Below are 26,988 nucleotides of genomic sequence, written 5' to 3'. Positions count from 1 at the left end.
CCTCCGATCCCTCCGATCCCTCCGATCCCACCGATTCCACCGATCCCTCCGATCCCTCCGATCCCTCCGATCCCACCGATCCCTCCGATTCCACCGATCCCACCGATCCCTCCGATCCCACCGATTCCACCGATCCCTCCGATCCCTCCGATCCCACCGATCCCTCCGATTCCACCGATCCCACCGATCCCTCCGATCCCACCGATCCCTCCGATTCCACCGATCCCTCAGATCCCACCGATCCCACCGATCCCTCCGATCCCACCGATCCCTCCGATCCCTCCGATCCCACCGATCCCTCCGATCCCTCCGATCCCACCGATCCCTCCGATCCCTCCGATCCCACCGATCCCTCCGATCCCTCCGATCCCACCGATTCCACCGATCCCTCCGATCCCACCGATCCCTCCGATTCCACCGATCCCTCAGATCCCACCGATCCCTCCGATCCCACCGATCCCACCGATCCCTCCGATCCCTCCGATCCCACCGATCCCTCCGATCCCACCGATCCCTCCGATCCCACCGATCCCACCGATCCCTCCGATCCCTCCGATCCCACCGATTCCACCGATCCCTCCGATCCCTCCGATCCCTCCGATCCCACCGATCCCTCCGATTCCACCGATCCCACCGATCCCTCCGATCCCACCGATTCCACCGATCCCTCCGATCCCTCCGATCCCTCCGATCCCACCGATCCCTCCGATCCCTCCGATCCCACCGATCCCTCCGATCCCTCCGATCCCACCGATCCCTCCGATTCCACCGATCCCACCGATCCCTCCGATCCCACCGATTCCACCGATCCCTCCGATCCCTCCGATCCCTCCGATCCCACCGATCCCTCCGATCCCTCCGATCCCACCGATCCCTCCGATCCCTCCGATCCCACCGATCCCACCGATCCCTCCGATCCCTCCGATCCCACCTCCCAGACCCCAAACCAGCGAGTCAGCAGACGACGATGAGAGGAAGAAGAAGAAGAAACCACCTCAGTGTGTAAAGAGACTCTGACAGAAACACCGTGAAGAGGAAACGCGAAGGATCGTAAAGTTTTAACATCAGATCGATGTACTTTGTTAAAGGAACTCTTTACATGATCCATTATTAATGTGTACTTTGTGCTTTTACCACTTGGTTTGGTGTTTAATTCAATAAAAGAGTTCTGTGAAGTCTCACATACATCATATTTTAGAACGTGTTTTTGATGTAATATTGGAGTATTAATGTAAAAGTAGATTATCTGTCATGAAGGGGAGCCGTGCCGGCTGCAGGTGCACCTTCAGCCCACACGGGGGCGCCAGCAGCAGCCTACCGACGGGGTCCCCACCGAGCAGCCGGCTGCGCCTCGCGGCGCTATGACGTCATGTATTTTGCAGCAGACCAGGCTGGCCACAACATGTGCTTCAGAGAGAGCACGTTCTCCACACTCCTGCTGGTGTGTGTGTGTCTGTGTGTGTGTGTGTGTGTGTGTGTGTGTGTGTGTGTGTGTGTGTCTGTGTGTGTGTGTGTGTGTGTCTGTGTGTCTGTGTGTCTGTGTGTGTGTGTCTGTGTGTGTGTGTGTGTCTGTGTCTGTGTGTGTGTGTGTCTGTGTGTGTGTGTCTGTGTGTGTGTGTGTGTGTGTGTGTGTCTGTGTGTGTGTGTGTCTGTGTGTGTGTGTGTGTGTGTGTCAGCGCGAGCTTATGAATGAAGTCATTAAAGAAAAGCTGCGTTCAATGAGCTCATCGCGTGTTCAACGTCACGACGCAGTGAGGAGCTGCTCGAGACACGAGAATTATTACAAGTAGCAGGCAATGACAATCCGAGCATCCCCCCCCACCCCCTCTTTCTCCCCCCCTCAGGAAGAGGCTAAAAATAACGTGTGAGCTCCACAGGTTGGAGAGCTGGATGCTGGGAGGCTGCGAGGCGGGGCTGGATGCGGGGAGGCTGAATCCTCGACGCCCTCATCCCTCCATTGATCCGCGGAGTCGGAGGGGGCGGGCCCTCTGACGTCACCGTCGAGCTGCTCGGCTGCGTCAGAGTCCAGCTGAGAAAGGAAGAAGGAAACGAGGAATAAAAAGGAGCGAGGTTCGGGGACAGCGGACCGGACCGGACCGGACCGGGAGTGTCGGCGGAGACCGAGCTGTAGTGAAGCACCGCGGACGGACGGACGGACATGGAGGGCTCCACGGAGGAGGAGTACAAGGAGAAATTGTTATGGAGCGTGAAGCGGGAGGTAGGAGCTGCTGTCCGCCGGCCGCCGCGCCGCTCATCCCCGTTAATCAGGTTACTGAGGGAGGTGTTGCACCAACACGGAGCTGGTTACCTGTGGTGGAAAGAAACTGCTTTAACGTGAAGTTACCAAAATAAACGCTCCTATCAAATTGTTTTAGTTTTTAAACGTCAGCATGTTTGTTTCCCTGTTTTAAAACGTCATACTTCCATGTTTATGTTTGGTTCTGAAACATATAAATCATTAAATGGTAGTTTTTGTAACGTTAGCATGTCGGTTTCCATATGTGACAATTTTAAAACATGTTATTTAAATTTGTATGTTTGGTTAAAAAAAACAAAAAACCTGCAGGTATAGAGATTATTGATAAATTATTATAAAACATAAATGAACTGTACCATGTTTTAGTCTGTTTCCGTTGTACCTGCTGGTCATATCCAGCACGTCTTGTGTTGGCGTTCCTTTTACTGTTTGGTTCAGATTAAAAAACAAACAAACAAACAGGAACAGACCTTATTATTTGAACTGAAAACCTTCACTGTGTGACCTCTATTATGAGTTCAAACTAAGTGTCCTATTATTTCTAAAAATACAACAGAAAAAGTAGCACATCTTACCTCAATATATTTGGGTATTAAAATGCAGGAATGTTTTCAGAATATCCCTTTAAAATGTAGAACTAGTTGTTCGGAGATCCACCCTCCTCCACTCTCCTCCCTCCACTCTCCTCCCTCCACCCTCCACCTACCTCCACCCTCTCACTGCCTTCGCTCAGCGCTGCAGCGACTCCTGCAGCCGAAGCAGGCGGTGGTGGCGAGGTGTGGCTTGCTGTGAGTGGGAGAGGAGAGGAGAGGAGGGGAGGGGAGGAGAGGAAAGGAGAGGAGAGGGGGAGGAGGAGAGGGGAGAGGAGGGGAGGAGAGGGGAGAGGAGAGGAGAGGGGAAGGGAAGGGAGGAGAGGAGAGGAGGAGAGGAGAGGAAAGGAGAGGAGAGGGGGAGGAGGAGAGGGGAGGGGAGGAGGAGAGGAGGAAAGGGGAGAGGAGAGGGGAAGGGAAGGGAAGGGAGGAGAGGAGAGGAGGAGAGGAGAGGGGAGGAGAGGAAAGGAGAGGAGAGGGGGAGGAGGAGAGGGGAGAGGAGGGGAGGAGAGGGGAGAGGAGAGGGGAAGGGAAGGGAGGAGAGGAGAGGAGGAGAGGAGAGGAAAGGAGAGGAGAGGGAGAGGAGGAAAGGGGAGAGGAGAGGGGAAGGGAAGGGAAGGGAGGAGAGGAGAGGAGAGGAGAGGAAAGGAAAGGAGAGGAGGAGAGGAGAGGGGAGGAGGGGAGAGGAAAGGAGAGGAGAGGGGGAGGAGAAGAGGAGAGAAGGAGAGGTCAGGCTGAACCTCCAGGACAACACAGGAGACAGAGGTCAGCATCAGTGTAGAAAACATCACGTTGCTGCTCTCCGTCTCGCTTTCATGTTCACGACTTCTGAGTTTGCTCGTGAGCACTACGGAAGCTTCACCTCAGCTCGGTGTTGTATGAGCCGACGTAACGAGCGTCTTCTGATAACAGGTGGTGACAGCAGGAGTCTGTTGGTGGATCAGGAGGCATCTCTTCAGTTCACGTCCTCCTCAAATCATTTGGCTGTTTTTCACATTATTGGCTGTTTTTTTTTACCTGCTGCTGGATCTTTGAAAACTCTCACATGGTGAGTGTCAGACCTCCTTTTATAGCTCACCGGCCCACCGCCGTACATCTGATATTTATTTATGATTGACTTCTAAGTAATCCAGTAACCTGTTGACGTAATGTTGCTCCTCTTCCCAACTGTTATATAATCTCTTGAATAATATTTATTTATAATCATCTCCGTTCATGTGTGTAAAAGCAGCCAGAGGAAACTAACAGAAATGTCATATTTCCATTTATATTTCCACCTCATCTTCTTCTTTTCTTCTGTGGTTTGCGAGCACATTAGTGGAGAATCAGCGCCACCAACTGTCCATCTCAAGGCACTCCACTTCTCCCCCTTGTTCCAGTATCCATACTTCTGTAACAGATTTAGTACGTCCCAGTAGTTAGTATGTTGAAAGTACCAGGATGTTGTACTACATCTGCAGTCTGCAGGTCAGCATGATACTCTGGAAGTTCTGACCCACAATCCTCTGCAGAGACAGTTGGTGGCGCTGAAGCTCCGCCCACAAAAGGAAGAAGAAGAAGAGGAAGAGGAAGAAGAAGAGGAAGAGGAAGAAATGTTAAAAGGAAGCTACTCGTTCCAAATCACATCCTCTTTCTTTTCACTTAAAATGTCGCTCTATGGATGGTGAAGGATACGACCAAGAGGGTCAAACGTCAAGACACATTTTTATGATACTACATGCAACAGTACATACTCTAAGTAGCTGCAGTCCGTACTGAAAGTAAAAAGAAACCGTGTGCGATCTTGAACGCAGCGCTCGTATTCGATCAGCTGCATTTCGATGAGCATCTGAACTTAAAGGATTTAGTTGCAAAACCAAACAGACGACCAATAAACTGCCTCTTCAGATATACTTTAATATAAATACTTCATTAATAGATAATAACATGAACAGAAAAGGACAATTCAATTGCTAAATCCGAGTCAGAACCGAGACTGAGTCAGAACACCAACAAGTCCGAGAACAACTTGATTAAAACACTCAGGAGACTCCGTCTGTCCGCCGCTGTTTTTAGTAAAGTAGAATAGTTTCTATCTGTCGCTGTTTGAGTTTCATTTTAAGTTAATAAAGTTCTATAAAGACTAATCCTACGATTAATAACAACGACTCCACGTTGGTTTTAGATGAAATTGAACATTTCCTCTTGTTCGTGCTGCCGAATGAATAAATTAAAAGTGCTTGAAGCAGAGTTTTTGTCCAGTATTGCATGTTGATGTCGAACCAGCATTCTTCTTCCGTGTGTGAACACGTCTCCGTCCTCCGGCCGGCCCACATGTTCCGCTCTTACATAATTCAATCATCACAGCATCTGTAAGGTTTAAAATAGCTTCGGATCTGCTGCATCAGTCCTTCATGTTTCCTGGAGGTGAACGTTCAGAGAAAAGACTCTCGTTGGTCGTACCAGGGGATCGTTGGTCGTACCAGGGGATCGTTGGTCGTACCAGGGGATCGTGGGTCGGAGAGGGGGATCGTCGGTCGGAGAGGGGGATCGTGGGTCGGAGAGGGGGATCGTGGGTCGGAGAGGGGGATCGTGGGTCGTACCAGGGGATCGTGGGCCGGAGAGGGGGATCGTGGGTCGGAGAGGGGGATCGTGGGCCGGAGAGGGGGATCGTCGGTCGGAGCGGGAGATCGTGGGTCGGAGAGGGGGATCGTGGGCCGGAGAGGGGGATCGTCGGTCGGAGAGGGAGATCGTGGGTCGGAGAGGGGGATCGTGGGTCGGAGAGGGGGATCGTCGGTCGGAGAGGGAGATCGTTGGTCGTACCAGGGGATCGTGGGTCGGAGAGGGGGATCGTGGGCCGGAGAGGGGGATCGTGGGCCGGAGAGGGGGATCGTGGGCCGGAGAGGGGGATCGTGGGTCGGAGAGGGGGATCGTGGGTCGGAGAGGGGGATCGTGGGCCGGAGAGGGGGATCGTCGGTCGGAGCGGGAGATCGTGGGTCGGAGAGGGGGATCGTGGGCCGGAGAGGGGGATCGTCGGTCGGAGAGGGAGATCGTCGGTCGGAGAGGGAGATCGTTGGTCGTACCAGGGGATCGTGGGTCGGAGAGGGGGATCGTGGGCCGGAGAGGGGGATCGTCGGTCGGAGCGGGAGATCGTGGGTCGGAGAGGGGGATCGTGGGTCGGAGAGGGGGATCGTGGGCCGGAGAGGGGGATCGTGGGCCGGAGAGGGGGATCGTGGGCCGGAGAGGGGGATCGTGGGTCGGAGAGGGGGATCGTGGGCCGGAGAGGGGGATCGTCGGTCGGAGCGGGAGATCGTGGGTCGGAGAGGGGGATCGTGGGTCGGAGAGGGGGATCGTGGGCCGGAGAGGGGGATCGTGGGCCGGAGAGGGGGATCGTCGGTCGGAGAGGGGGATCGTGGGCCGGAGAGGGGGATCGTCGGTCGGAGAGGGAGATCGTTGGTCGTACCAGGGGATCGTGGGTCGGAGAGGGGGATCGTGGGTCGGAGAGGGGGATCGTGTGTCGGAGAGGGGGATCGTGGGTCGGAGAGGGGGATCGTGGGTCGGAGAGGGGGATCGTGGGCCGGAGAGGGGGATCGTGGGTCGGAGAGGGGGATCGTGGGCCGGAGAGGGGGATCGTGGGCCGGAGAGGGGGATCGTGGGTCGGAGAGGGGGATCGTGGGTCGGAGAGGGGGATCGTGGGCCGGAGAGGGGGATCGTGGGTCGGAGAGGGGGATCGTGGGTCGGAGAGGGGGATCGTGGGCCGGAGAGGGGGATCGTGGGCCGGAGAGGGGGATCGTGGGTCGGAGAGGGGGATCGTGGGCCGGAGAGGGGGATCGTGGGTCGGAGAGGGGGATCGTGGGCCGGAGAGGGGGATCGTGGGTCGGAGAGGGGGATCGTGGGTCGGAGAGGGGGATCGTGGGCCGGAGAGGGGGATCGTGGGCCGGAGAGGGGGATCGTGGGTCGGAGAGGGGGATCGTGGGTCGGAGAGGGGGATCGTGGGTCGGAGAGGGGGATCGTTGGTCGTACCAGGGGATCGTGGGTCGGAGAGGGGGATCGTGGGTCGGAGAGGGGGATCGTGGGTCGGAGCGGTTGCAGCTGTGTGTCTGTCCGATAACATGGCAGTTTGTTCAGAACTGTAGGACGGTGCTTTTTGTTTGTAACATGGCGGTTACAGTCGCTGTGTTTCCTCGTTCTTTGGAGACGGATCATCTCAGAACCGGCTCGGCTCGTTTGGGTTCCAGCTGAGATCGATATGCTCAAACACCAAGGAAGTGCTTTTTGCTTGAGAAGCGCATTAATCTGTTATTTTTCCCAAAACTGCAACGGTTTGTCCAATTTGTGGGACAGCTGATAGTTATTGTGCTGTGATTGGATCCGGTATAAAAGACGATGGCGTGATGAACAGTTCATCCGTGAGATGCTCCTCGATGCCTCGTGACATTTTAAAGCCCAGCGAGCCTGAACGGAGCTCGCTGTCTCTTTAAGCGCTGCTCTGGTCTCAGTATCGCCTGGCAACTGAAAGCTTCAGCAGCTCCCTGAGAAGTGAAATTGCATCAGTTGGCGGTTAATACGGCAGCAGAGAGCCAACCGTCAGCTGATCGCTGGTACCGGACAGGAAGGACGTTCTGTCGGCCCACGACGACATGAAAAGACTCTTTGTGTCCCACTGCTCAACAAATAGTGAAGCTCTAACAGGTGTTTTTGTGGAACGGCTGATGTCACCTGTGAATATAATGTTGGTGGTCATGTAGTTTAAAGTGAGTCGGGTTTCCTCCTCTGCTGATTCACACACAGTTTGATTGTGATTTGCTACAACTGACCTGTCAATCAAACTCGGTGTGAAAGAGGCATCTTTTCTCTGCAAAGGACTGAGGTGTGTGTGTGTGTGTGTGTGTGTGTGTGTGTGTGTGTGTGTGTGTGTGTGTGTGTGTGTGAATGAGGTGTTTGTGTGTGTGTGTGTGTGTGTGTGTGTGTGTGTGTGTGTGTGTGTGTGTGTGTGTGTGTGTGTGTGTGTGTGGGGTGTCTTGTGACAGATGATGAGTGATGTTGCTGGATGTGACAGGATGAGCTGATGTATCTGGAACATGAAACCTGAATCTAAACATGATGTTGAGGTGTTCAGATGATCTCTGGTGGACGGACACCAAACTAACAGCAGCGCAGCAGGAAGTTTGTCAAGAAAACAAAAGATTCTGGGAAAATTTTCAAAATAAAACACCCATGTGTAAACTTCTGGTCGTAACAACTTCACTCCATCACCGTCAACCTCCGCAGTCTCACTTTGGACAATAAATACATCCTCCTGCTACAGACACAGTCTGTGAAATACCTTCCACAATAAACAGGAGGATTCATGTTTTAATGACTGAAACACAGCAGCTGTTTTAACTGTGTCTGCAGGCTGCAGCACAAAGTAGGAAACAACAACAATGAACACACAACGGACGAAAAAGAAGCCGTTTAACAACGATAGAAGAATAGAAATGAAGGAAACATGATAAATGAGCAAAGAAGACAAAACAGGTAAAACTGGTCTGACACTCCGGAGGTGCAACATGAAGCCGCTCAGACGTGACGGACACGTGTTCAGTTAATATGCAGGTTGGAAACATTCTCGTGTTCCAGTCGCTGGTTTGGATCAACAGAATATCTGGTTTCATTTCCTCCATTTTCTTCATGGGAAAAGTGGAGAACCTGATTGGACACAGGAGAATGATTGTATTAGTGAGGAGACCACTGACTCAAACTAAAGCTATCAGTTTAGTGATCTAGAAGTGGATTGTTGTTCATAAAACACAATGTCACTTTTAAATGGCAAATCATTTCTTAATGAATCCAAACAGTCATTAGTTGTTAGTGGAGGTTATTGTTGTTGCAGCCTTCCTGTTGATCACCTCCATCTCAGATTCATTACATTTTTTATTATTTCGCAAAGCAGCCTGCTGGTTTTTTTTTTCCCCTTTTATAAAGGTAAAGAGACTTTTGCTACAATTTAAGTTGTATTTTTTTGTCATTTTCTTGCCGTATGAAACTAAATAAATAAATCTGCAGTGTTGAAACTTGCTGTTCATTCAGGGATGATCAAGTTTCACGCTACCTTTTCACATGATACTACGTGAATTTAAAGGACACCGCTGGTTGTCTGAACACAGACTGGATATAGAACTACAAACTGGATATTAAACTACAAACTGGATATTAAACCACAAACTGGATATTAAACTACAAACTGGATATTAAACTACAGACTGGATATAAAACTACAAACTGGATATTAAACTACAAACTGGATATTAAACCACAAACTGGACATAAAACTACAGACTGGATATAAAACTACAGACTGGATATAAAACTACAAACTGGATATAAAACTACAAACTGGACATAAAACTACAGACTGGATATAAAACTACAGACTGGATATAAAACTACAGACTGGATATAAAACTACAGACTGGATATAAAACCACAGACTGGATATAAAACTACAGACTGGATATAAAACTACAGACTGGATATAAAACTACAAACTGGATATAAAACTACAAACTGGATATAAAACTACAGACTGGATATAAAACTACAAACTGGATATAAAACCACAGACTGGATATAAAACTACAGACTGTTTATAAAAGAGTTCGTAGCTTCCAGGTCTGTAAAATGGTTCTGATCCAGAAGTGTCTTCAGCTGCAATACCAGCGAGTGCCACTAGAGGTCGGCTCCAAAAAGCCTCCGGCTCCATAGACTCCCATTCAACTTCTCTCATCAAATCCAAAGTGAATAAAATGTGTCCATCGGTTATCTCGGTGTTGTTAGCTAAAGTCACTCCTTCTTATTAGTTTTCTGGAGGTCCATCTGAAAATAATCCCTCATTCATTAGAAAAGAAGATTCAAGAAGACCTGTTTTTGGGGGCGTGTCTGTTTGATTGACAGGCCTGTGGTGCAGTCAGGTTACATCTATCGGTGGGCGGGACGTAGTATCGTCAGGTCTCCGATCAGATCGGTCAGATCCACCGCTGGCTCCTCCCCCAGCTCGTCCAAATATGGTCACTTCCTGCTCCAAACCGCTCTGAACTAGCAAAGATGGTGACGGACAGAATCTGAATCTGAACTGGAGGATTCATAACGTTCACAAATCAAGGGGAGATGTGAAATTTAAGCATCAAGTCAAAATTTTATTTTAGGTATCATGTAAGCCAAAATCACCTAAGTTAGTTTTCTCCTCTATATAAAATGACCCATGAAGTATTTCTTCTTTTCAAATGAATAGGCCGTGCAGACCCACACAGGGTCGACTCAAACATTCAGCCTGATTCAATCTCTCCTCTGGACTCTGACATCATCGTAGGAAAAACGACCTCAACAATGACGACTTCAGAATCACACTCGGCTGCTTCGGTTCGCGGGTCCACTGTTGAAGTTATTATTCCACTGAGTAGCTGTTGTGTTAATCGTGGTGTCACATCATCCCAGCATTGCTCCGCCCACGCTGCACCTCAGCACAGGTCCAATCAGCAGTCTTTGAAGGCATCTGTGTGGCTACGTTGAGCCTTTACTGAGATACTGGAAGACTAAAGCTTGAATTGGGAAACAACCACAACATCAGCTCAGAGAAAAGAGCCCCAGGCTTTAAGATGTGACCAACACAGACGTAGACAGGAGGTCAGCGAACTCACTACAAGGCAAATTAGCTTGGCACTGATTTTGAGTGCAAGCGGTGCATCAGTATGTAATCATGTGTATCATGTTGCACAGGAAGTTTACAAGTTCAAAATGAAAGTTTTTTTTATGGATCGTTGTTCATCAGAAAGCGAACAGGCTGAAGCTGTTCTCTGAAGCTCCTCCCCCTCAGACAGCTGCATGCTGTGCTGGGACCTCCCGTCATCAGAACGACTGAGCAGCAGAGAGCCCGTCAGGAAAACCCTCCCGACATGTTCTGCTCTGTCACGACCGGAGGAAGGGAAAAGTCCACGTGCTTCTGGAACGGACGGTCTGCAAAGGAGAGGCTCCTCCCTGAAGGAGAGCCTCCTCCTTGAAGGAGAGCCTCCTCCCTGAAGGAGAGGCTCCTCCTTGAAGGAGCGCCTCCTCCCTGAAGGAGAGCCTCCTCCCTGAAGGAGAGGCTCCTCCTTGAAGGAGAGCCTCCTCCTTGAAGGAGCGGCTCCTCCCTGAAGGAGAGGCTCCTCCCTGAAGGAGAGCCTCCTCCTTGATGGAGAGCCTCCTCCTTGAAGGAGCGGCTCCTCCCTGAAGGAGCGCCTCCTCCCTGAAGGAGAGCCTCCTCCTTGAAGGAGCGGCTCCTCCCTGAAGGAGCGGCTCCTCCCTGAAGGAGAGCCTCCTCCCTGAAGGAGAGGCTCCTCCTTGAAGGAGCGGCTCCTCCCTGAAGGAACACAAGCCTCTTTTATTAGAAACGAAATGCGTGTTGTTTTTCTGTGCGTGTCATTTAGTGAGGAACACGCAACCCTGCACGTGATAACACGCATGTGGACACAGTAGCAGCAGGTCGGCGTGTCGGTGGTCCTCCGGATGAACGACTCACCGGGTCCGACGTCACGGCAAAGAATCAATCAGTCCACATATACAAATACACGCAAAATATACAAATACACGCAAAATATACAAATACACACAAAATATAGAAAAACTTTGCATGCTGTTGAAAAATGGTCTGATTTTAGAGTTAAAGTAGAATTTTTGTATTTCTTGTCTGGGTTGGTGGGTTCTCATGTGTCACCATGACAACAGCAGATGTGTAAAATCTGTGTGCTTCAACTTTAACCGTCTGTGACCTTCTGATCTGTCAGTGGAAAGTTGCTTCTTCTTTGTATGCAATAGTTTAATTATCAGCTGCTTTCAGTGGACGAACAAGAAATACTGCAATTGAATACGTAGTACATCTAATACGTAGTACATCTAATACGGAGTACATCTAATACGGAGTACATCTAATACATAGTACATCTAATACGGAGTACATCTAATACATAGTACATCTAATACATAGTACATCTAATACGGAGTACATCTAATACGGAGTACATCTAATACGGAGTACATCTAATACATAGTACATCTAATACGGAGTACATCTAATACATAGTACATCTAATACGGAGTACATCTAATACGGAGTACATCTAATACGTGGTACTTCTAATACGTAGTACATCTAATACGTGGTACCTCTAACACGTAGTACATCTAATACGTGGTACTTCTAATACGGAGTACATCTAATACGTGGTACCTCTAACACGTGGTACATCTAATACGTAGTACATCTAATACGTAGTACATCTAATACGTGGTACATCTAATACGTAGTACCTCTAATACGTAGTACCTCTAATACGTCGTACATCTAATACGTGGTACTTCTAATACGTAGTACATCTAATACGGAGTACCTCTAATACGTAGTACATCTAATACGGAGTACCTCTAATACGTAGTACATCTAATACGGAGTACATCTAATACGTAGTACATCTAATACGTAGTACCTCTAATACGGAGTACATCTAATACGGAGTACCTCTAATACGTGGTACCTCTAATACGTGGTACATCTAATACGTAGTACATCTAATACGTAGTACATCTAATAGGTAGTACCTCTAATACGTAGTACATCTAATACGTAGTACCTCTAATACGTAGTACATCTAATACGTTGTACCTCTAATACGTAGTACATCTAATACGTAGTACATCTAATAGGTAGTACCTCTAATACGTAGTACCTCTAATACGTGGTACCTCTAATACGTGGTACATCTAATACGTAGTACATATAATACGTGGTACCTCTAATACGTGGTACATCTAATACGGAGTACATCGAATACGGAGTACATCTAATACATAGTACATCTAATACGTAGTACATCTAATACGTAGTACATCTAATACGTAGTACCTCTAATACGTGGTACCTCTAATACGTCGTACATCTAATACGTAGTACATCTAATACGGAGTACATCTAATACGTAGTACCTCTAATACGTGGTACCTCTAATACGTAGTACATCTAATACGTAGTACCTCTAATACGGAGTACATCTAATACGTAGTACCTCTAATACGTGGTACCTCTAATACGTGGTACATCTAATACGTAGTACATATAATACGTGGTACCTCTAATACGTGGTACATCTAATACGGAGTACATCGAATACGGAGTACATCTAATACATAGTACATCTAATACGTAGTACATCTAATACGTAGTACATCTAATACGTAGTACATATAATACGTGGTACCTCTAATACGTGGTACATCTAATACGGAGTACATCGAATACGGAGTACATCTAATACATAGTACATCTAATACGTAGTACATCTAATACGTAGTACATCTAATACGTAGTACATATAATACGTGGTACCTCTAATACGTAGTACATCGAATACGGAGTACATCTAATACATAGTACATCGAATACGGAGTACATCTAATACATAGTACATCTAATACGTAGTACCTCTAATACGTGGTACCTCTAATACGTCGTACATCTAATACGTGGTACTTCTAATACGTAGTACCTCTAATACGTAGTACCTCTAATACGTGGTACCTCTAATACGTAGTACATCTAATACGTAGTACCTCTAATACGTGGTACTTCTAAGACGTAGTACATCTAATACATGGTACCTCTAATACGTAGTACCTCTAATACGTCGTACATCTAATATGTGGTACTTCTAATACGTAGTACATCTAATACGTGGTACCTCTAATACGTAGTACATCTAATACGTAGTACCTCTAATACGTCGTACATCTAATACGTGGTACTTCTAATACGTAGTACATCTAATACGTGGTACCTCTAATACGTAGTACCTCTAATACGTCGTACATCTAATACGTGGTACTTCTAATACGTAGTACATCTAATACGTGGTACCTCTAATACGTAGTACATCTAATACGTGGTACCTCTAATACGTAGTACCTCTAATACGTAGTACCTCTAATACGTCGTACATCTAATACGTGGTACTTCTAATACGTGGTACCTCTAATATATGGTAAATCTAATACGTGGTACCTCTAATACGTAGTACATATAATACATGGTACCTCTAATACGTAGTACATCTAATACGGAGTACATCTAATACGTAGTACCTCTAATACGTGGTACATATAATAATTGGTACCTCTAATACGTGGTACCTCTAATACGTAGTACATCTAATACGGAGTACATCTAATACGTAGTACATATAATAATTGGTACCTCTAATACGTGGTACCTCTAATACGTAGTACATCTAATACGGAGTACATCTAATACGTAGTACATATAATAATTGGTACCTCTAATACGGAGTACATCTAATACGGAGTACATCTAATACGTGGTACCTCTAATACGTAGTACATCTAATACGTGGTACTTCTCATACGTGGTACATCTAATACGTGGTACCTCTAATACGGAGTACATCTAATACGGAGTACATCTAATACGTAGTACATATAATACGTGGTACCTCTAATACGGAGTACATCTAATACGGAGTACATCTAATACGTAGTACCTCTAATACGTAGTACATATAATACGTGGTACCTGTAATACGTAGTACATCTAATACGGAGTACATCTAATACGTTGTACCTCTAATACGTGGTACATCTAATACGGAGTACATCTAATACGGAGTACATCTAATACGTAGTACATATAATACGTGGTACCTCTAATACGTAGTACCTCTAATACGTAGTACATCTAATACGTAGTACCTCTAATACGTGGTACCTCTAATACGTGGTACATCTAATACGTAGTACATATAATACGTGGTACCTGTAATACGTAGTACATCTAATACGGAGTACATCTAATACGTAGTACCTCTAATACGTAGTACATATAATACGTGGTACCTCGAATACGTAGTACATCTAATACGGAGTACATCTAATACGGAGTACATCTAATACGTAGTACCTCTAATACGTGGTACCTCTAATACGTGGTACCTCTAATACGTGGTACATCTAATACGTGGTACCTCTAATACGTAGTACCTCTAATACGTGGTACCTCTAACACGTAGTACATCTAATACGTAGTACCTCTAATACGTAGTACCTCTAATACATGGTACATCTAATACGTGGTACCTCTAATACGTCGTACATCTAATACGTGATACCTCTAATACGTAGTACATCTAATACGTGGTACCTCTAACACGTAGTACATCTAATACGGAGTACATCTAATACGTGGTACCTCTAACACGTGGTACATCTAATACGTAGTACATCTAATACGTAGTACATCTAATACGTGTTACATATAATACGTGGTACATCTAATACGTAGTACCTCTAATACGTAGTACATCTAATACGTGGTACCTCTAACACGTAGTACATCTAATACGGAGTACATCTAATACGTGGTACCTCTAACACGTGGTACATCTAATACGTAGTACATCTAATACGTAGTACATATAATACGTGTTACATATAATACGTGGTACATCTAATACGTAGTACCTCTAATACGTCGTACATCTAATACGTGGTACTTCTAACACGTAGTACATCTAATACATGGTACCTCTAATACGTAGTACATCTAATACGTAGTACCTCTAATACGTAGTACCTCTAATACGTGGTACTTCTAATACGTAGTACATCTAATACGTGGTACCTCTAACACGTGGTACATCTAATACGTAGTACATCTAATACGTAGTACATCTAATACGGAGTACATCTAATACGTAGTACATATAATACGTGGTACCTCTAATACGTAGTACATCTAATACGGAGTACATCTAATACGTAGTACCTCTAATACGTGGTACATATAATAATTGGTACCTCTAATACGTGGTACCTCTAATACGTAGTACATCTAATACGGAGTACATCTAATACGTAGTACATCTAATATGTGGTACCTCTAATACGTGGTACCTCTAATACGTAGTACATCTAATACGGAGTACATCTAATACGTAGTACATATAATAATTGGTACCTCTAATACGTGGTACCTCTAATACGTAGTACATCTAATACGGAGTACATCTAATACGTGGTACATCTAATACGTAGTACATATAATACGTGGTACCTCTAATACGTAGTACATCTAATACGGAGTACATCTAATACGTAGTACCTCTAATACGTGGTACCTCTAATACGTAGTACATATAATACGTGGTACATCTAATACGGAGTACATCTAATACGGAGTACATCTAATACGTAGTACCTCTAATACGTGGTACATATAATAATTGGTACCTCTAATGCGGAGTACATCTAATACGGAGTACATCTAATACGTGGTACCTCTAATACGTGGTACCTCTAATACGTGGTACCTCTCATACGTGGTACATCTAATACGTGGTACCTCTAATACGGAGTACATCTAATACGGAGTACATCTAATACGTGGTACATCTAATACGTAGTACATATAATACGTGGTACCTCTAATACGTAGTACATCTAATACGGAGTACATCTAATACGTGGTACCTCTAATACGTAGTACATATAATACGTGGTACATCTAATACGGAGTACATCTAATACGGAGTACATCTAATACGGAGTACATCTAATACGTGGTACCTCTAATACGTGGTACCTCTAATACGTAGTACCTCTAATACGTAGTACATCTAATACGTAGTACATATAATACGTGGTACCTCTAATACGTGGTACCTCTAATACGTGGTACATCTAATACGTAGTACATATAATACGTGGTACCTCTAATATGTGGTACTTCTAATACGTGGTACCTCTAATACGGAGTACATCTAATACGGAGTACATATAATACGGAGTACCTCTAATACGTGGTACCTCTAATACGTGGTACATCTAATACGGAGTACATCAAATACGTGGTACCTCTAATACGGAGTACATCTAATACGGAGTACATCTAATACGGAGTACATCTAATACGTGGTACCTCTAACACGTAGTACATCTAATACGGAGTACCTCTAATACCTAGTACATCTAATACGGAGTACATCTAATACGGAGTACCTCTAATACGTAGTACCTCTAATACGTAGTACCTCTAATACGTAGTACATCTAATACGGAGTACATCTAATACGTAGTACATCTAATACGTAGTACATATAATACGTGGTACATATAATACGTGGTACCTCTAATACGTAGTACATCTAATACGTAGTACCTCTAATTCGTCGTACATCTAATACGTGGTACTTCTAAGACGTAGTACATCTAATACATGGTACCTCTAACACGTAGTACATCTAATACGTAGTACCTCTAATACGTAGTACCTCTAATACGTAGTACCTCTAATACGTCGTACATCTAATACGTGGTACTTCTAATACGTAGTACATCTAATACGTGGTACCTCTAATACGTAGTACCTCTAATACGTAGTACCTCTAATACGTGGTACATCTAATACGTGGTACTTCTAATACGTAGTACATCTAATACGTCGTACATCTAATACGTGGTACCTCTAATACGTAGTACATCTAATAAGTAGTACCTCTAATACGTCGTACATCTAATACGTGGTACTTCTAATACGTCGTACATCTAATACGTGGTACCTCTAATACGTAGTACCTCTAATACGTAGTACCTCTAATACGTGGTACTTCTACTACGTGGTACCTCTAATATGTGGTAAATCTAATACGTGGTACCTCTAATACGTAGTACATATAATACGTGGTACCTCTAATACGTAGTACATCTAATACGGAGTACATCTAATACGGAGTACATCTAATACGTAGTACCTCTAATACGTGGTACATATAATAATTGGTACCTCTAATACGTGGTACCTCTAATACGTAGTACATCTAATACGGAGTACATCTAATACGTAGTACATATAATAATTGGTACCTCTAATACGTGGTACCTCTAATACGGAGTACATCTAATACGGAGTACATCTAATACGTAGTACATATAATACGTGGTACCTCTAATACGTAGTACATCTAATACGGAGTACATCTAATACGGAGTACATCTAATACGTAGTACATATAATAATTGGTACCTCTAATACGTGGTACCTCTAATACGGAGTACATCTAATACGGAGTACATCTAATACGTAGTACATATAATACGTGGTACCTCGAATACGTAGTACATCTAATACGGAGTACATCTAATACGGAGTACATCTAATACGTAGTACCTCTAATACGTGGTACCTCTAATACGTGGTACCTCTAATACGTGGTACATCTAATACGTGGTACCTCTAATACGTAGTACCTCTAATACGTGGTACCTCTAACACGTAGTACATCTAATACGTAGTACCTCTAATACGTAGTACCTCTAATACATGGTACATCTAATACGTGGTACCTCTAATACGTCGTACATCTAATACGTGATACCTCTAATACGTAGTACATCTAATACGTGGTACCTCTAACACGTAGTACATCTAATACGGAGTACATCTAATACGTGGTACCTCTAACACGTGGTACATCTAATACGTAGTACATCTAATACGTAGTACATCTAATACGTGTTACATATAATACGTGGTACATCTAATACGTAGTACCTCTAATACGTAGTACATCTAATACGTGGTACCTCTAACACGTAGTACATCTAATACGGAGTACATCTAATACGTGGTACCTCTAACACGTGGTACATCTAATACGTAGTACATCTAATACGTAGTACATATAATACGTGTTACATATAATACGTGGTACATCTAATACGTAGTACCTCTAATACGTCGTACATCTAATACGTGGTACTTCTAACACGTAGTACATCTAATACATGGTACCTCTAATACGTAGTACATCTAATACGTAGTACCTCTAATACGTAGTACCTCTAATACGTGGTACTTCTAATACGTAGTACATCTAATACGTGGTACCTCTAACACGTGGTACATCTAATACGTAGTACATCTAATACGTAGTACATCTAATACGGAGTACATCTAATACGTAGTACATATAATACGTGGTACCTCTAATACGTAGTACATCTAATACGGAGTACATCTAATACGTAGTACCTCTAATACGTGGTACATATAATAATTGGTACCTCTAATACGTGGTACCTCTAATACGTAGTACATCTAATACGGAGTACATCTAATACGTAGTACATCTAATATGTGGTACCTCTAATACGTGGTACCTCTAATACGTAGTACATCTAATACGGAGTACATCTAATACGTAGTACATATAATAATTGGTACCTCTAATACGTGGTACCTCTAATACGTAGTACATCTAATACGGAGTACATCTAATACGTGGTACATCTAATACGTAGTACATATAATACGTGGTACCTCTAATACGTAGTACATCTAATACGGAGTACATCTAATACGTAGTACCTCTAATACGTGGTACCTCTAATACGTAGTACATATAATACGTGGTACATCTAATACGGAGTACATCTAATACGGAGTACATCTAATACGTAGTACCTCTAATACGTGGTACATATAATAATTGGTACCTCTAATGCGGAGTACATCTAATACGGAGTACATCTAATACGTGGTACCTCTAATACGTGGTACCTCTAATACGTGGTACCTCTCATACGTGGTACATCTAATACGTGGTACCTCTAATACGGAGTACATCTAATACGGAGTACATCTAATACGTGGTACATCTAATACGTAGTACATATAATACGTGGTACCTCTAATACGTAGTACATCTAATACGGAGTACATCTAATACGTGGTACCTCTAATACGTAGTACATATAATACGTGGTACATCTAATACGGAGTACATCTAATACGGAGTACATCTAATACGGAGTACATCTAATACGTGGTACCTCTAATACGTGGTACCTCTAATACGTAGTACCTCTAATACGTAGTACATCTAATACGTAGTACATATAATACGTGGTACCTCTAATACGTGGTACCTCTAATACGTGGTACATCTAATACGTAGTACATATAATACGTGGTACCTCTAATATGTGGTACTTCTAATACGTGGTACCTCTAATACGGAGTACATCTAATACGGAGTACATATAATACGGAGTACCTCTAATACGTGGTACCTCTAATACGTGGTACATCTAATACGGAGTACATCAAATACGTGGTACCTCTAATACGGAGTACATCTAATACGGAGTACATCTAATACGGAGTACATCTAATACGTGGTACCTCTAACACGTAGTACATCTAATACGGAGTACCTCTAATACCTAGTACATCTAATACGGAGTACATCTAATACGGAGTACCTCTAATACGTAGTACCTCTAATACGTAGTACCTCTAATACGTAGTACATCTAATACGGAGTACATCTAATACGTAGTACATCTAATACGTAGTACATATAATACGTGGTACATATAATACGTGGTACCTCTAATACGTAGTACATCTAATACGTAGTACCTCTAATTCGTCGTACATCTAATACGTGGTACTTCTAAGACGTAGTACATCTAATACATGGTACCTCTAACACGTAGTACATCTAATACGTAGTACCTCTAATACGTAGTACCTCTAATACGTAGTACCTCTAATACGTCGTACATCTAATACGTGGTACTTCTAATACGTAGTACATCTAATACGTGGTACCTCTAATACGTAGTACCTCTAATACGTAGTACCTCTAATACGTGGTACATCTAATACGTGGTACTTCTAATACGTAGTACATCTAATACGTCGTACATCTAATACGTGGTACCTCTAATACGTAGTACATCTAATAAGTAGTACCTCTAATACGTCGTACATCTAATACGTGGTACTTCTAATACGTCGTACATCTAATACGTGGTACCTCTAATACGTAGTACCTCTAATACGTAGTACCTCTAATACGTGGTACTTCTACTACGTGGTACCTCTAATATGTGGTAAATCTAATACGTGGTACCTCTAATACGTAGTACATATAATACGTGGTACCTCTAATACGTAGTACATCTAATACGGAGTACATCTAATACGGAGTACATCTAATACGTAGTACCTCTAATACGTGGTACATATAATAATTGGTACCTCTAATACGTGGTACCTCTAATACGTAGTACATCTAATACGGAGTACATCTAATACGTAGTACATATAATAATTGGTACCTCTAATACGTGGTACCTCTAATACGGAGTACATCTAATACGGAGTACATCTAATACGTAGTACATATAATACGTGGTACCTCTAATACGTAGTACATCTAATACGGAGTACATCTAATACGGAGTACATCTAATACGTAGTACATATAATAATTGGTACCTCTAATACGTGGTACCTCTAATACGGAGTACATCTAATACGGAGTACATCTAATACGTAGTACATATAATACGTGGTACCTCTAATACGGAGTACATCTAATACGGAGTACATCTAATACGTAGTACATATAATAATTGGTACCTCTAATACGTAGTACATCTAATACGGAGTACATCTAATACGGAGTACATCTAATACGTAGTACATATAATACGTGGTACCTCTAATACGTAGTACATCTAATACGTAGTACATCTAATACGGAGTACATCTAATACGGAGTACATCTAATACGTGGTACCTCTAATACGTAGTACATATAATACGTGGTACCTCTAATACGTAGTACCTCTAATACGTAGTACATCTAATACGTAGTACCTCTAATACGTGGTACCTGTAATACGTAGTACATCTAATACGGAGTACATCTAATACGGAGTACATCTAATACGGAGTACCTCTAATACGTGGTACATCTAATACGTAGTACATATAATACGTGGTACCTCTAATACGTAGTACATCTAATACGGAGTACATCTAATACGTAGTACATATAATAATTGGTACCTCTAATACGGAGTACATCTAATACGGAGTACATCTAATACGTAGTACCTCTAATACGTGGTACCTCTAATACGTGGTACATCTAATACGTGGTACCTCTAATACGTAGTACCTCTAATACGTAGTACATCTAATACGTAGTACCTCTAATACGTAGTACATCTAATACGGAGTACATCTAATACGGAGTACATCTAATACGTAGTACCTCTAATACGTGGTACCTCTAATACGTAGTACCTCTAATACGTAGTACATCTAATTCGTAGTACATATAATACGTGGTACCTCTAATACGTGGTACCTCTAATACGTGGTACATCTGATACGTAGTACATATAATACGTGGTACCTCTAATACGTGGTACCTCTAATACGTGGTACCTCTAATACGGAGTACATCTAATACGGAGTACATATAATACGGAGTACCTCTAATACGTAGTACCTCTAATACGTGGTACATCTAATACGGAGTACATCTAATACGTGGTACCTCTAATACGGAGTACATCTAATACGGAGTACATCTAATACGTGGTACCTCTAACACGTAGTACATCTAATACGGAGTACCTCTAATACGTAGTACATCTAATACGGAGTACCTCTAATACGTAGTACATCTAATACGGAGTACATCTAATACGGAGTACCTCTAATACGTAGTACCTCTAATACGTAGTACATCTAATACGGAGTACCTCTAATACGTAGTACATCTAATACGGAGTACCTCTCATACGTAGTACATCTAATACGTAGTACATTTAATACGTGGTACCTCTAATACGTAGTACATCTAATACGTGGTACATTTAATACGTGGTACCTCTAATACGTAGTACATCTAATACGTGGTACCTCTAATACGGAGTACATCTAATACGTGGTACCTCTAATACGTAGTACATCTAATACGTGGTACATCTAATACGTAGTACATATAATACGTGGTACCTCTAATACGTGGTACATCTAATACGTAGTACATCTAATACGTAGTACATCTAATACGTAGTACATATAATACGTGGTACATATAATACGTGGTACCTCTAATACGTAGTACATCTAATACGTAGTACCTCTAATACGTCGTACATCTAATACGTGGTACTTCTAAGACGTAGTACATCTAATACATGGTACCTCTAACACGTAGTACATCTAATACGTAGTACCTCTAATACGTAGTACCTCTAATACGTAGTACCTCTAATACGTCGTACATCTAATACGTGGTACTTCTAATACGTAGTACATCTAATACGTGGTACCTCTAATACGTAGTACATCTAATACGTAGTACCTCTAATACGTCGTACATCTAATACGTGGTACATCTAATACGTAGTACATCTAATACGTGGTACCTCTAATACGTAGTACCTCTAATACGTAGTACCTCTAATACGTCGTACATCTAATACGTGGTACTTCTAATACGTGGTACCTCTAATACGTATTACATATAATACGTGGTACCTCTAATACGTGGTACATCTAATACGGAGTACATCTAATACGGAGTACATCTAATACGGAGTACCTCTAATACGTGGTACATATAATAATTGGTACCTCTAATACGTGGTACCTCTAATACGTAGTACATCTAATACGGAGTACATCTAATACGTAGTACATATAATAATTGGTACCTCTAATACATGGTACCTCTAATACGTAGTACATCTAATACGGAGTACATCTAATACGTAGTACATATAATAATTGGTACCTCTAATACGGAGTACATCTAATACGTGGTACCTCTCATACGTGGTACATCTAATACGTGGTACCTCTAATACGGAGTACATCTAATACGGAGTACCTCTAATACGTGGTACATATAATAATTGGTACCTCTAATACGTGGTACCTCTAATACGTAGTACATCTAATACGGAGTACATCTAATACGTAGTACATCTAATACGTGGTACCTCTAATACGTAGTACATCTAATACGTAGTACCTCTAATACGTCGTACATCTAATACGTGGTACTTCTAATACGTAGTACATCTAATACGTGGTACCTCTAATACGTAGTACCTCTAATACGTGGTACCTCTAATACGTGGTGCCTCTAATACGTAGTACATCTAATACGTAGTACCTCTAATACGGAGTACATCTAATACGTAGTACCTCTAATACGTGGTACCTCTAATACGTGGTACATCTAATACGTGGTACATATAATACGTGGTACCTCTAATACGTGGTACCTCTAATACGTGGTACATCTAATACGGAGTACATCTAATACGTGGTACCTCTAATACGGAGTACATCTAATACGGAGTACATCTAATACGGAGTACATCTAATACGGAGTACATCTAACACGTAGTACATCTAATACGGAGTACCTCTAATACGTAGTACATCTAATACGGAGTACCTCTAATACGGAGTACATCTAATACGGAGTACATCTAATACGGAGTACCTCTAATACGTAGTACCTCTAATACGTGGTACATCTAATACGGAGTACATATAATACGGAGTACCTCTAATACGTGGTACCTCTAATACGTGGTACATCTAATACGGAGTACATCTAATACGTGGTACCTCTAATACGGAGTACATCTAATACGGAGTACATCTAATACGGAGTACATCTAATACGGAGTACATCTAACACGTAGTACATCTAATACGGAGTACCTCTAATACGTAGTACATCTAATACGGAGTACCTCTAATACGGAGTACATCTAATACGGAGTACATCTAATACGGAGTACCTCTAATACGTAGTACCTCTAATACGTAGTACATCTAATACGGAGTACCTCTAATACGTAGTACATCTAATACGTAGTACATCTAATACGGAGTACCTCTCATACGTAGTAAATCTAATACGTAGTACATTTAATACGTGGTACCTCTAATACGTAGTACATCTAATACGTGGTACATTTAATACGTGGTACTTCTAATACGTAGTACATCTAATACGTGGTACCTCTAACACGTGGTACCTCTAATACGGAGTACATCTAATACGTGGTACCTCTAATACGTAGTACATCTAATACGTGGTACATCTAATACGTAGTACATATAATACGTGGTACCTCTAATACGTGGTACATCTAATACGTAGTACATCTAATACGTAGTACATCTAATACGTAGTACATATAATACGTGGTACATATAATACGTGGTACCTCTAATACGTAGTACATCTAATACGTAGTACCTCTAATACGTCGTACATCTAATACGTTGTACTTCTAAGACGTAGTACATCTAATACATGGTACCTGTAACACGTAGTACATCTAATACGTAGTACCTCTAATACGTAGTACCATCTAATACGTAGTACCTCTAATACGTGGTACCTCTAATACGTGGTACTTCTAATACGTAGTACATCTAATACGTGGTACCTCTAATACGTAGTACATCTAATACGTAGTACCTCTAATACGTCGTACATCTAATACGTTGTACTTCTAATACGTAGTACATCTAATACGTAGTACCTCTAATACGTAGTACCTCTAATACGTAGTACCTCTAATACGTCGTACATCTAATACGTGGTACTTCTAATACTTGGTACCTCTAATACTTGGTAAATCTAATACGTGGTACCTCTAATACGTGGTACATCTAATACGGAGTACATCTAATACGGAGTACATCTAATACGTAGTACCTCTAATACGTGGTACATATAATAATTGGTATCTCTAATACGTGGTACCTCTAATACGTAGTACATCTAATACGGAGTACATCTAATACGTAGTACATATAATAATTGGTACCTCTAATACGTGGTACCTCTAATACGTAGTACATCTAATACGTGGTACCTCTAATACGTAGTACATCTAATACGGAGTACATCTAATACGGAGTACATCTAATACGTGGTACCTCTAATACGTAGTACATCTAATACGTAGTACATCTAATACGTGGTACCTCTCATACGTGGTACATCTAATACGTGGTACCTCTAATACGGAGTACATCTAGTACGGAGTACATCTAATACGGAGTACATCTAATACGTTGTACCTCTAATACGTTGTACCTCTAATACGGAGTACATCTAATACGTCGTACATCTAATACGTGGTACTTCTAATACTTGGTACCTCTAATATGTGGTAAATCTAATACGTGGTACCTCTAATACGTGGTACATCTAATACGGAGTACATCTAATACGGAGTACATCTAATACGTAGTACCTCTAATACGTGGTACATATAATAATTGGTATCTCTAATACGTGGTACCTCTAATACGTAGTACATCTAATACGGAGTACATCTAATACGTAGTACATATAATAATTGGTACCTCTAATACGTGGTACCTCTAATACGTAGTACATCTAATACGGAGTACATCTAATACGTGGTACCTCTAATACGTAGTACATCTAATACGGAGTACATCTAATACGGAGTACATCTAATACGTGGTACCTCTAATACGTAGTACATCTAATACGTAGTACATCTAATATGTGGTACCTCTCATACGTGGTACATCTAATACGTGGTACCTCTAATACGGAGTACATCTAGTACGGAGTACATCTAATACGTAGTACATATAATACGTGGTACCTCTAATACGGAGTACATCTAATACGGAGTACATCTAATACGTAGTACCTCTAATACGTGGTACCTCTAATACGTAGTACATATAATACGTGGTACCTGTAATACGTAGTACATCTAATACGGAGTACATCTAATACGTTGTACCTCTAATACGGAGTACATCTAATACGTAGTACATCTAATACGGAGTACATATAATACGTGGTACCTCTAATACGTAGTACCTGTAATACGTAGTACATCTAATACGTAGTACCTCTAATACGTGGTACCTGTAATACGTAGTACATCTATTACGGAGTACATCTAATACGGAGTACATCTAATACGGAGTACCTCTAATACGTGGTACATCTAATACGTAGTACATATAATACGTGGTACCTCTAATACGTAGTACATCTAATACGGAGTACATCTAATACGTAGTACATATAATAATTGGTACCTCTAATACGGAGTACATCTAATACGGAGTACATCTAATACGTAGTACCTCTAATACGTGGTACATCTAATACGTAGTACATATAATACGTGGTACCTCGAATACGTAGTACATCTAATACGGAGTACATCTAATACGGAGTACATCTA

The 26,988-nt window shown here is 42.8% G+C and overlaps 1 protein-coding gene and 1 long non-coding RNA gene across 6 annotated transcripts in view; one reads left to right on the top strand and one right to left on the bottom strand.

Annotated features, from left to right (window-relative positions):
- The first annotated feature begins 1,880 nt into the window (after positions 1 to 1,880).
- sgsm2 (small G protein signaling modulator 2) overlaps positions 1,881 to 26,988 on the top strand; it is a 124,111-nt gene continuing 99,003 nt past the window's right edge. For 2 of the 5 annotated variants that reach the window (XM_069166584.1, XM_069166582.1), the window contains exon 1: positions 1,882 to 2,218. In XM_069166584.1, the coding sequence (XP_069022685.1) occupies positions 2,159 to 2,218 (60 nt within the window). In that variant the 5' untranslated portion in view covers positions 1,882 to 2,158. Of the gene's footprint in view, positions 2,219 to 3,546; positions 3,896 to 26,988 lie in introns of those variants that run through there. The other 3 variants (XM_069166581.1, XM_069166588.1, XM_069166583.1) reach the window with 3 other exon arrangements.
- LOC138208591 (uncharacterized) lies at positions 2,214 to 2,940 on the bottom strand. The gene is made up of 3 exons (XR_011179110.1): positions 2,833 to 2,940; positions 2,614 to 2,682; positions 2,214 to 2,308 (listed from the first exon to the last, which is right to left on the bottom strand). It is a non-coding gene; the product is annotated as an uncharacterized lncRNA (long non-coding RNA).

The sequence above is a fragment of the Embiotoca jacksoni genome, unplaced genomic scaffold, assembly GCF_022577435.1.
Source record: "Embiotoca jacksoni isolate LCO1_2020_lvr unplaced genomic scaffold, fEmbJac1.0.p SCAF_39, whole genome shotgun sequence".
Lineage (NCBI taxonomy): Eukaryota > Metazoa > Chordata > Actinopteri > Embiotocidae > Embiotoca > Embiotoca jacksoni.
The sequence above is the reverse complement of the archived record's forward strand: the minus strand, read 5'-3'. Positions and strand labels throughout refer to the sequence as shown.